Source organism: Phyllobates terribilis, unplaced genomic scaffold, assembly GCF_046119375.1.
Source record: "Phyllobates terribilis strain yellow unplaced genomic scaffold, ASM4611937v1 Scaffold_10__3_contigs__length_209671492, whole genome shotgun sequence".
Classification (NCBI taxonomy): Eukaryota; Metazoa; Chordata; class Amphibia; order Anura; family Dendrobatidae; genus Phyllobates; species Phyllobates terribilis.
In genome coordinates, this window is record NW_027362770.1 from 146877896 (window position 1) to 146891740 (window position 13845).

At 42.0% G+C, this 13845-nt stretch overlaps 1 protein-coding gene across 2 annotated transcripts in view; it reads right to left on the bottom strand.

The window, feature by feature from the left end:
• Positions 1-584, bottom strand: part of BLTP3B (bridge-like lipid transfer protein family member 3B) — a 93956-nt gene extending 93372 nt beyond the window's left edge. For both annotated transcript variants that reach the window (XM_073649894.1, XM_073649895.1), the window contains exon 1: positions 308-584. In XM_073649894.1, coding sequence (XP_073505995.1) covers positions 308-351 — 44 coding nt within the window. In that variant the 5' untranslated portion in view covers positions 352-584. The remainder of the gene's footprint in view (positions 1-307) is intronic.
• Positions 585-13845: the final 13261 nt, after the last annotated feature.

Here is a 13845-nt window from a genome sequence, read left to right on the forward strand (position 1 = left end):
TCTATACACCACCTCCTCCCCCCACCATGGTAAAGTACAGCAGAGCAAAAAAATGCAATATTTCCATACATTCACAAGTCAACGCTGATTAACCCTTTAAAGGATCCGATTACACAATAATCAACCCCCTCCCTATAACGATGTGTTGCCCAAATAAATTATTTATAGCATCCCTATTAATATGCACCTTCTGGCATACAGGAAAGCCTGGCCAGTAATAGTTGTTTATTATTTACTATAGGCAGTGATACATTGTTGCAGAGTTTTGCTACACTGTATACAATGCTTAGGAACGCAAACAACTGACCTGGATAAATGTTTCAAGATCTGCTTCTTGATAATCCCAGCCATGGTGTAGAGGAGATCCTAAGGAGCAAGGGGGGGTTTTAGTGGTGTTCTTGTAAAGGCTCCTCATCTATACACTGGGGGTCTGTCCATGGTCACACAGAAGGACCAGCCTGCAGAAGGAAAAGGGGGATCAGTGACACAAGGTCCAGGAGTGGAGAGCAGAGACAGCACCATCACACAGCGTCCATGTTATCTGCAGCATTACCTAGAGACAGGCAGCAGGGGGCGGTGCAGTGTGACTCATGCTGGGGAGTGGCAGAGGGCTGCACAATAGGAGGGGGAGGGATAACCCTTTCATGCCCTGGATGTGCTGCGAAAGGAGGAGGGGGAAGCTGTCAATCAAGGGGGGGCACCAGAGAGGGCAGAGTTTGGATCTCAAGTGCAGGGATAGAACTGGTGCTGGATATAGATGTGATGCCATTTAAAGGATGACATCACTTTCCTTCCTAATCAAAAGGGGGATGTGTTTTGCTAAGTGTCTTACTTGTGACTTGATGGTCACTTATGATTTCCAGAAATTAAATTAAATCAGAAAGAGTGCTCTTAGTTTATGTCCAGAAAGCGTACGGACCAATGCAAATCAATGGGGTCGAGCAAATGAATGTAACCGATGGGCTACGTGTATGAAAAATTGCAGTGTGCACTGCTCGGATCCGTGTTTTTTTAAAGGGTTCTTCACCTTTAGGACGCAGTCAGACGGCCGTATAAATCGGAACACAATGCACGGACTGGCCGGCGGCTCTCCCCCCTCTTGAGCATGACGGCTTCATGTATGTCTATGCAGCTGCCATGCTCGGGTGGGGAGAGCCGCCGGCCAGTCCGTGCACTACATTCTGATTTCGGGCCGATTTATACGGCCGCCTGATTGCTGTAAGGACTCATTCACACGTCCGTGAAAGAATGGTACCATTGTCATCAGTGTTTTGGATTAGTGTGTCCGTTTTTGTCACCAGTATTTTTTTATGAATGGATAAATAAATAAATGACAAAGATTCTCCTATCCTTCCCGATGTTAAATACGGATCGCATGCGGATGGTACACTGATGTCATCCGTGTGCTGCACATGTATTGGCCCTTGTCATCCGTGATGGTGTAGAAAAACGGACATGTCTCCGTGAGTTTTGCATGGACACACGGTCCGTGAAAAAACATGGACATGTGAACGGTCCCATAGATTATAATGGGTACGTGTTGTACCTGTAAAGAAAAAACGGAAATATGGATGTCAGAATAAAGCTTAAGGCACAATAAGAAAGCCATATTGGACGCACCCTCTCCCCGCTGCTGCTCCCGTCTCTGTCATTTGGCTTCAGCGGTGACGTCATGTTGACAGCTCGCATCACCACTAAAGCCAATCACTGAGCGCAGCAGCTCTACGGCTGTAGACAACATGAACCGCCGAGCTCAGTGATTGGCTTTAGCGTTGATGCGAGCTGTCGACGTGACGTCACCAATGCAGACAAAACACAGAGTCCGGGGAGCACAAACAACTACCTGATCACATTTTCATCCATTCTTTAGGGGGGGGGGGGGTGTTTCTGCCATTTTGTGTTTTTTTTTATTTCAGCATCCACCGTATGGGATAAAATATAGGATTTTCTGTATCTAATTCAAGTCTATGGGGAAAATCTGCACCGAAAACGCAGCGCACCCGCAAGAGAAAGGCTATATTCACACGTTGCACTTTTGCTGCGTTTTTTTTCCGCAGGCAAAACCTGATCTCTTGGCAGTAAAGAAGCTGCTTAAAAAAGCAGGTTTTGGTGCGTTTTGCTGCATTTTTTGCTGCGTTTTTACTGTCTCTTGTACATGCTGATAAAGTTTAGTGCCCCCTATAAAAACATGATGCAACTTCCTTAGGTTTTTTTTTTTGCTGCCTTTTTGCATTTACCCATTGCTTTCTATGGGTGAAAAAAGGCTGCAAAAACGCTGAAAGAAGTGACATGCTGCAGTTTGCAAAAACGCAGCAGTTTTCCAAATCAGCCAGGAAAAAAAAACAACAATGTGTGTGCATGAGATTTCTGAAATCTCATTGCTTTTGCTGGTACTGTAAAACGCAGTTTAAAATTTGCGTAAAAAACGCAGCAGAAACCGCAACTTTTGAACATATCCAAATTGACACAGTGGGCAGGAGGTTTCTATAAATCCCATCCACTTTGCTGGAACTGTAAGACGCTGCGTTTTTTGACGCAGCAAAAATATGGAGCATTAAAAACGGACCAAAAGTTAATTGTGAGAACGTAGCCTAAGGCCACATTCACACCTTCAGTATTTGGTCAGTATTTTATATCAATATTTGTAAGCTAAAACCAGGTGAGGAACAATCAGTGGAAAAGTATAATAGAAACACGTCATCACCTCTGCATTTATCACCCACTCCTGGTTTTGGCTTAGAAATACTGATGTAAAATACTGACCAAATACTGATAGTGTGAATGCGGCCTTATACTTTTAATTTTGAAAAAATATTTTTCTTTTCAGTTTCTATTGGTCTCACTGGGTAACGTGAACTTCCGATCACTTGAACAATACTCTACAATATGGTAGTATTGCAGTGTATTTTAAAATTACTGATCTCACATAAAGCCACAGGACGAGCTTCCTAGGTGTACAAACATGGCAGACACAGCCGCACCTTCCAGCTGCCAAGTCAATGCTATCAGCACCCGGCAATCATGTTGAGGGGAGGCCTATGGGTATGGACATCTTCTCCTTTCTCCTACCTGTCGAAATTGACAGCATCATCCTAGAGGTTAAACTGCTGCAATTGGGTCTAAAGGCCCCGTCACACATAACGAGATCGCTAGCGAGATCGCTGATGAGTCACGTTTTGGTGACGCAATAGCGATCTCGCTAGCGATCTCGTTATGCCTGACAGGTAGCAACGATCAGGCCCCTGCTGTGAGATCGCTGATCGTTACAAAGCTTCCTGGACCATTCCTGGGTCGTTGCGCTCCCGCTGGGCAGTGTGCATCGCTGTATTTGACACCTTGTCAACGACCTCGCTAGCGATTCAGAACTGAGACACGTAGAGGTGCATGAATTGGACTTTTCTGCGTTCATCGTCCCCGATTGGTGGTCGCTATTGCGTCCTTGTTTTTTCAGATCCCACCAGCGTTCTCTGGCTGTGACTCCACTTTGAACAAATCAGACATCTTTAGCGAAGTAGGTATTGTTTGGGGTCTCAAATGAGTTTCCATTTTTAATTCATTTATAGGACATCTACCAATTATCTGCTATCATTGCTCTTCAGGGAGGGAGGGCTTGGCTTCTATCTGCATATATATGCTTTTGCATGGGCAGATATTTTAGGGGTCTCGTGCACACACACCCACACAGCACGTTTTCTGACACGCTGTCCTGGCCAACCGCTTCAGAGTTTTTCACACGCCAAATAACATGAAGCTTAAATCAATAGACTCTGTTCTTTTGGCCTGTTGCATGCTTCACAACTTTCTTCGTCGACGTGAAGCAATTACGTACTGTCCGCCTGGCTTTGTGGACTCTGTGGACCGAGCCAATGGGGAAGTGGAGCTCGGTGAATGGCGTGCAAACGATCCTGCAATTGCAGGCCTTCAACCAGTGGGACATGGCAGAAACACCCATGATGCGAAGACCTGCCGCGACAACTGCTGCCAGTATTTTAACGGTCCTGGTGCCCTGTCACACATAACGAGATCGCTAACAAGATCGCTATTGAAGCCAAGCCCTCACTCCCTGAAGAGCAATGATAGCAGATAATTGGTAGATGTCCTATAAATGAATTAAAAATGGAAACTCATTTGAGACCCCAAACAATACCTACTTCGCTAAAGATGTCTGATTTGTTCAAAGTGGAGTCACAGCCGGAGAACGCTGGTGAGATCTGAAAAAACAAGGACGCAGTAGCGACCACCAATCGGGGACGATGAACGCAGAAAAGTCCAATTCATGCACGCCTACGTGTCTCAGTTCTGAATTGCTAGCGAGGTCGTTGACAAGGTGTCAAATACAGCGATGCACGCTGCCCAGTGGGAGCGCAACGACCCAGGAATGGTCCAGGAAGCTTTGTAACGATCAGCGACCTCACAGCAGGGGCCTGATTGTTGCTACCTGTCAGACATAACGAGATCGCAGCGAGATCGCTATTGCGTCACCAAACCGCGACTCATCAGCGATCTCGCTAGCGATCTCGTTATGTGTGACGGGGCCTTAACCCTGTTCACAGCAGTCAGATTTATCCTGTGACTATGCACAGAGTCGGTTTTAGACAAATAGGGGCCCTGGGCAAAAGTTTAAAGTGGGACCCCAAATATTCACATATCGCTCCATCACACTACAACATTTCGGTTCCATTTACATGCACTGAGTTCAGACCATTAAATGAGCGGATTGACAATCGCCCACAGGCGATTTTCCGTTTTTTTCTTTTTTCCTCCCCATCTGCCAAGAGCCATAACTTTTTTATTTTTCCATCAATATGGCTGTATGAGGGCTTGTTTTTTTGCAGGATGAGTTGTACTTTTGGATGACACCATTCATTCTACCACATAGTGTACTGGAAAATGAGGGGAAAAAAATTCCAAGTGCGTTTAAATTGCAAAAAAAGTGCAATTTCACAATTGTTTTTTGAGTCTTTTATTTACCATGTTCACTATATGGTAAAAATGATCAGGTAATATGATTCTCCAGGTCAGTACGAGTACACAGATACCAAACAGGTATAATTTTTTTTTATATTTAAGAGGTGAAAATTTTTTTGAAATTTGTAAAAACAAAAATTTTGCTTTTGACGTCATTTTCCGAGACCCGTAATGTTTTCATTTTTCCACATATGGGGCTAGGTGAGGGCCTATTTTTTGCGTTCTGAGCTGATGTTTTTACTGATATCATTTTTGGGCAGATACGATTTTTTGATCTCCTCTTATTACACTTTATTGCAATGTTGTGGCAGCCAAAAAAAAAACGTAATTCTGGAGTTTTGATTTTTTTGCTCGTACGCCGTTTACCGATTAGACTAATTTACTTTATATTTTAATAGATCGGACTTTTACGAACGCAGCGATACCAAATATGTGTACTTTTTTTTTTTTTTTTAATTGTTATAATGCTATTATCAGTGTAGCTCCAAGGGTGTGGGAGCCCTGGGCAATTGCCCAGTTTGCCGGCCCTGGCTATGTAATAAACGTTCAGGTTAGAAATCCCCCCTTTAATCCCTTGCCAGGTATTATAATATGATGAACCCCTGAGGAAACACAGAACAGAACTTGCAGCTGATGTCGTGGGAGGTAGCGTTAGTCACCAAATCCATGTAATATTCTCTCCATTTATACATGACGCATAGGTTCGTCCATGCTGAGTGGTATTTAAAACCCGACATGAGTAAGTGAATTTGCATGACATGATGACTCATGTGATTCTATATTTTTATGCCCAACATTTAAAGATGAAGACGTGATAGTCATATAATGTTTTGTAGAGCAATTCCTTCTACTGGATTGCTTCCATCAATAAGCTTGTGCCCACAAGTGTAAAAACAAGTGGTACAACTACAGGGAGGCATAAATGTTGCGCCTGAGCCTGAGGAGGTCCGAAGGGCTTCTGTGTCCCATATGAGAAGACCAATACTTAAAGATGTCATTAACAATGGGCTACCATGCCCTAGATCTCCGGTGAGCCACTTTCAACTTTATATGTGTCCTCAGGGGCACTAGGTTTCGCACTATTATTTTGATGGATACTCTTGGTACAATGAGAAAAAAATTTTTCTCTAGCTTCTTCCATCATGAAAAATAAATATTACATTGATAGCATCCGAGTGCCGACAGAATTTTTTATGGACCTATAGAGTTCATTTTGATCGGATACCCGGATCAATATCTCACATGTCTCCGGTTTTGCGCGGATCATTTGGTCTGCGAAAAAAATCAGACATAGGATTATCTCTATAAACTATATTAGGTACAAGTTCTGTCCGCGAAAAAAACACATACGTGAAAAAAAGGACGTCTGAATGAGGCCTTACAGCAGTGACCCAAGCTGTTTAACCACTTAAATGCCGCTGTCAATATCTAAAAGCGTTTTTTAGTGGCGCAATACAGGTGTGGCATCCGTTCCGGTGCTTTTTTTTTTTTTTACTACACACTTAATACGGTAAAAATAAACCCCAAAAAGCAATAGCACAATTTTTTTTTTTATTACCATTTCCTCCCTCTTGGAATTATTTTTCTTGTTTTTTAGTACCTTATATGGTAAATTAAATGGTGTCATTCGGAAACAGGGGCGTAATGACTGCGGTCACAGAGGTTGTGATCGGGCCATGTGGCCAGCACAAACTTCAGCTGAAGTACCTGCAGCTGACGTCGGCGTGCACATGACGGGGCACATAGCAGTGACATCACGCGCTCCCGTCGCTTGCATGCAGAAGTCAGCTGCCGGCTTCAGAAGATGACGTCGCGTGGCGGGGGAACGGAGGGAAGGTGAGTATAATTGTTTATTTTTTATGCATTAAAGAACAGCGGCAGAATAGGGGATATATACCAGGATGAGGGATGTATATATACCAGGATGGGGCCCAGAATGGGGGACATACAGTATATACCAGGATGGAGGATATATATACCAGGATGGAGCCCAGGATGGGGGATATATACTAGGATGGGGCCCAGGATAAGGAACATATATACCAGGATGGGGGATATATATACCAGGATGGAGGATATATATATACCAAAATGGGGCCCAGCATAAGGGACATATAACCAGGATGGGGATATATATACCAGGATGGGGCCCATGATAAGGGACATATATACCAGGATGGAGGATATATATACCAGGATGGAGCCCAGGATGGTGAATATATATATACCAGGATGGGGGATATATACTAGGATGGGGCCCAGGATAAGGGTCATATATACCTGGATAGAGGACATATATACTAGGTTGGGGCCCAGGATAAGAGGCATATATACCAGGATGGGGGATATATATACCAGGATGGAGAATATATATACCAGGATGGGGATATATACTAGTATGGGGCCCAGGATAAGGGTCATATATACCTTGATAGAGGACATATATACCAGGATGGGGCCCAGGATAAGGGACATATATACCAGGATGGGGGACATATATACCAGGATGGAGTCCAGGATAAGGGACATATATACCAGGATGGGGGACATATATACCAGGATGGGGCCCAGGATAAGGGACATATATACCAGGATGGGGGACATATATACCAGGATGGAGTCCAGGATGGGGGGCATATATACAAGGATGGGGGGCCTAGGCTGGATAAGGGACATATATACAAGGATGGGTGATATATGTACCCGGATGGGGCCCAGGATAAGGGATATATGTACCAGGATGGAGGATATATATACCAGGATGAGGTCTAGTCAGGATAAGGGACATTAATACCAGGATGGGTGATATATATACCAGGATGGGGGGCCAAATCTTGCACCGGGGCCCATTTAGTTACGCCAATGTTCAGAAGTACAACTTGTCTCACATAAAACAAGCTTTCATATGGCTATGGTAACGTAAAAATTAAAAAATGATGGCTCGTGGAAGAAAGAAACATAAGCGCAAAAATCAAAATTGGCCATGGCGGGAAGGGGTTAGAGAACCCTAAGAGATCGCAAGGACACAGGCATCCACGGTTACTAACATGTACGTTGGAAATTTAGATGATGAATCAGTCCAGTTACAAATGAAAAAGTCCATTTCTGGGTCGGGTTTTGTGTAAATTCGGCCTCTCTTATGTCTCGGGACACCGCAAATATGGTAAGACTATTTCCTAAAAAATTGGGACAACTGGCACTATTTGAAGCATAACATGTTCCTACGTATATAACTAATTGGTCAACAAAAAAAGGATCTAATGGACATTTTTATGGAACGCATTGTTCCTCTGAACAATGAAACTTCAATGAAGTCACAAGACACTTGGCTCCAGAGGTCACACTTGGCCTCACGATCAGTCTCATGTGACCCCAGCATTATATACTACTGCTCTGTGTGACCTAACACACAGCGATAGCTGCACCTGTAGATTAACAAATTGCTAATCTGGAAAATCCTCTTTGTGTCCAATAATGTGAGGATACCCTTAGGGTTTGAGCACATTTTGTCTTTTTGTTGAGTTTTAAGAGCAGAAACTGGCTTATGTGCACACGACGTCTCTTAAACTCAGTCGAACCCGACACATTTTTAAAGCAGAAGACGCTTCAGGATACTCTGGATTTTTTTTTGCTGAAACGTCTTTTATTTATTTTTTTTCCTCTGACTGTTTTTTTTCCATTGGAGTTTTTTTTAGGGTTTTTCCATAGTTTTTGTGAAGTCTTTTTTTTACTGACGTTTTCTGATTCTTTTTTTTCAGTCTATTGAATAATGAAGAAACCGCTAGCGTTTTTTTTTAAGAAAAACTATAACAAAACGCTTCAAAAAACAACCGGCCATCTTTTTATGTTTCCCTTTGACTTGTATTATAAAGTAGAGAGCGTCTTCTGAGTGGAAAAAGACAAGAAGAATAGACACGTCACTTCTTTTAACCGCTTGGCATGTTTAGAAACCTGAAGTGGTTAAAAGCAGGGGCATAATGAACGTAGTCGCAGCGGTCGCCACTGCAACTGGGCCTGGCAGGGGCCCGCCGACGCCAGCAGAAACTTCAACTGGATGTGCGTTTTCGGATGACTATGGGGTGCATTATACTTTATGGATTACTATGGGGATGGTGCATTATATTTTATGGATGATTATGGGGGTGCAGTATACTTTATGGATGACTATGGGGTGCAATATATTTTATGGATGACTATGGGGGTGCATTATACTTTATGGATAACTATGGGGGAGCATTATATTTTATGGATGACTATGGGGGTGCATTATACTTTATGGATGACTATGGGGTGCAATATATTTTATGGGTGACTATGGGGTGCATTATACTTTATGGATGACTATGGGGTGCATTATATTTTATGGATGACTATGGAGTGCATTATATTTTATATGGGAGTGCATTATATTTTATGGATGACTATGGAAGTGTATTATATTTTATGGATGACTGTGGGTGGCATTATACTTTATGGATGACTATGGGATGCATTATACTTTATGGATGTCTATGGGAGCATTATACTTTATGGGTGACTGTGGGGGGACATTATACTTTACAGATGACTATGGGGGCATTATACTTTTTGAATGTCTATGGGGGGAATTATACTTTATGGATGATTATGGGGTGCATTATACTTTATGGATAACTATGAAGGTGCATTATACTTTATGGAGGACTATGAGCTGTGCATTATACTATATGGAGGACTATGAGCTGTGCATTATACTATATGGAGGACTATGGGGGTGCATTATACTTCTGCTATGGGGTCCCATGACTTCTGTGTACGCCCCTGGTGAGTATAATGGTTTATTTTCTTTTATACATTAAAGAACAGCGGCAGAACGGTGGACATATACCAAGCCATATACCAAGATGGGGCCAGGATGAGGGATATATATAGCAGGATGGAAGGATTGCATATATAGTGGTAAAATAAGTATTTGATACACTGCCGATTTTGCAAGTTTTCCTATCTCAATAAATAGCAATGGGTCAAAAGAATGAACCACAAGTGCCGCCTGATAGTCCTAGAACGGTGACCTGTAGTGCCATGATGCAATGATGGTGGGTTGAGTTGCCACCACATCAGTGAGACTCCCCTGAAGAATCTGTTATGAGAGAGGAAACGCGTTGGGAGCAGCGCACCTCGCACCATACAACCTCGTATACAGAATGGCTGTGTCAGACTTGGCTTAGCTGAACCCGGAGCCATATTTTGGGTGAGAGTGTTCCAATTATTATCCAGTGCTGGTTTTTACTCTTCTACACTGGAACAGGAATTGGTTGTTCTCTTTATTGCACTGCTAATTGACAGGTCAATAGGGTATACTGCCAGGGGAAATTTGCCCTGAGGTTGTGAAGTTATTTAGACGTGGTACTATTGAGCTTTTGTGTGTATTTATATGGTTTTTTTTTGTGATTTTGCACTGTCTTTGGCACTTTAATCCATTTGGACTGGTTTTATTTAATAATCTAGGATTTTAAGACATATTTATTAAAAGTTATATTTTATTTCACCACATATAGCTATATTATTAAGGTTTCCCATTTCCAAAGAATGGAGAGGTCTGTAATTTTTATCGTAGGTACAGGTCACCTGTCAGCAACAGAATCTAAAAAAAAAAACAAAAAAAAAAAAAACAGAAAATCACATTGTATGGTTTTTACATGGTTAAATTGCATTTTATTGCATGAAATAAGTATTCGATCACCTACCAACCAGCAAGAATTCTGGTTCTCAAAGACCTGGTAGTTTTTCTTTAAGAAGCCCTCCTACTCTGCACTCATTACCTGTATAAATTGCACCTGTTTGAACTTGTTACTTGTATAAAAGACACCTGTGCACAGACTTAATCACACTCCAACCTCTCCACCATGGCCAAGACCAAAGAGCTGTATAAGGACACCAGGGACAAAACTGCAGACCTGCACAAGGCTGGGATGGGCTACAGGACAATAGGCAAGCAGCTTGGTGAGAAGGCAACAACTGTTGGCACAATTATTAGAAAATGGACGAAACACAAGATGACTGTCAATCTTCCTCGGTCTGTGGCTCCATGCAAGATCTCACCTCGTGGGTAAGGATGATTCTGAGAAAGGTCAGGAATCGGCCCAGAATTATACGGGAGGACCTGGTGAATGACCTGAAGAGAGCTGGGACCACAGTCTCAAACATTACCGTTAGTAACACACTACGCCATCATGGATTAAAATCCTGCAGGGCACGCAAGGTCCCCCTGCTCATGCCAGCACATGTCTAGGCCCGTTTGAAGTTCACCAATGACCATCTGGATGATCCAAAGGGGGCATCGGAGAAGGTCATGTGGTCAGATGAGACCAAAATAGAACTTTTTGGTATCAAGGATGAGTACAGCCCCAAGAACACTGTCCCAACTGTGAAGCATGATGGGGGAAACATCATACTATGGGGGTGCTTTTCTGCAAAGTGGACAGGACGAGTGCACAGTATTGAAGGGAGGATGGATGGGGTCATGTATCATGAGATTTTGGCCAACAACCTCCTTCCCTCAGTAAGAGCATTGAAGATGGGTTGTGGCTGGGTCTTTCCAGAATGACAATGACCCAAAACAAACAGCCAGGGCAACTAAGGAGTGGCTTTGTAAAAAGCATTTCAAGGTCCTGGACTGGCCTTGCCAGTCTCCAGACCTGGACCCAATAGAAAATCTTTGGAGGGAGCTGAAACTCAATGATGCCCAGCGGCAGCCCGAAACCTGAAAGATCTGGAGTAGATCTGTATGGAGGAGTGGGCCAAAATCCCTGCTGCAGAGTGTGCAAACCTGGTCAAGAACTACAGGAAACGTCTGACCTCTGTAATTGCAAACAAAGGTTTCTGTACCAAATATTAAGTTCTGTTTTTCTATTGTATCAAATACTTATTTCATGCAATAAAATGCAAATTAATTATGTAAAAATCCCACAATGTGATTTTCTGGATTTTTTTTAACATTCTGTCTCTCACAGATGAAGTGTGCCTACGATAAAAATTACAGACCTCTCCATTCTTTGTAGGCGGGAAAACCTGCAAAATACTTATTTTCCTCACTGTACATGTATGTATATATATGTATATATATATATATATATATATATATATATTATTCAGGATTGGGGGGGCCCCGGTCCAAATCTTGCATCGGGGCTCATCAGACTCTAGTTACGCTATTAGTTAAAAGATATAAAAAAGTCTGAACATGTGGACAGCAAGTAAATGCTTATGTTAATTCTTTTGAATTTTTTTTTTACAGCTTTTTCAAGTAGAGTCCATGGCATAATACGCCTGAATAAGACGCCGTGTGCACATAGCCACTCTCTAAAAACAAAGAGGAGTTCAAAAAACATGAGTTTTGACTGGAGAGTTGGGGTATGTTCACGCTGAGTCTTCGTGCTGAAATTTTTAAGCAGAAACTCTACGTTTTTGAGTTTCTGAGGAAGATTTGGAACATTTCCGCTCAGTTTCTGCTCCAAAAACTCATAAAAAAAAAAAAAAAATCAGTGTGAACACACCTCAAGTCCTCCTAACAATGGTCATGGTTTTTGAACTCCTAGTGGTTTTTGGAGAGTTTCTGCTACGAAAACTCAACCAAAAAAACTGTGTAAACATATCCTTAGGATACATCTACAGGCAAGCTGGAAGTTGTAGTTTCACTTCACACCAATTGCCAGACTTGAAGACGCGTATTCTGGATTATTACTTTATTCTGAAAGTAAAGGAGCGCTCTCGGATTTATATGGTGCTCTATAGCACCACCTACTGAAATACATACAACACTGCATAACATTCCATAATGAGACTTTGCAGTTGTCACGTCACCGCTGCCTGTTGTTAGTGCATTTTTTAATACTAAGCAAATCCATTCACCTACAATGCCCTTCATGGGAGATTTGGAGAAAAGGATAAAACATGGTGATGGTGTGGGAAAGTTTTTTTCTAACATTGGACTGGGGCTATAACAACAATTTTAGTCTCGCATCATAAAAATCGAAAGGTCTCATTGTGACATGGCATCATGATTGTCGATGTGGTAGCATGCACCACTAAACGTGAAAGTACAGGAAACGGGAAAACACCCCTGTAACGCGCGTCTGTTTTTTTTTAATGTTTTTCAAGTGTGATAGAAAAAAGCATGACATCAATTCTTTGGTGAGCAGCAAAAAGTGCATTTTTATTGTGTTTTTAATGCATTTTTTTCACTTCGGAAATACAGCAACAAAAACCACTATGGAATAATTAAAAACACACCAAAAAAAGCCCAAAAAAAGCACACTGAAAAAGAGCATAAAAATTGTGCTCTTACAAAAAAATGTGATTTTCAGATGCGTCAGTAATGCGGATTTTTCAGGGTGAAAAATCAGTGTGCACATACAATAAGGATCCTCTTCAAAATGCACATCAAAAACCTCTTTGATGTGGATTTTGAAGTGGATTAGCTTAAAATTCCATCCAAAATCCCCCCCAAAAAATGAGTGTGAACATGCCCATACAAAACTTTAGGGTTAGTTGGGTTAGAAAGGTTTTTTTTCACATGAATTTTTCAAAATCCAGATTAAGGATTATTTAAAGTGGATTTTTTTTTGCCTTGCTGTAATTTCCTATAACTTGGTGTGATCCCAGCCTCACATTCTGGTATCTGTAGTTCTCAAGTCTATGCAATATAACAAGTGAAAGGTCTAAGTCTTCGTTCCCATGATGAGTTTTTGATATTGTAGATCTTCTGCACCATTTCTGCACCCTTTAATTAAAATAGGTTACTTGCATTTTTTTCGAAAATACGCAGCGTAAAAAACTCATTGTGCGAACGTAGCCTAAGGCTATGTTCACACTAGGCATTTTTTTTCCTGCAGCAAT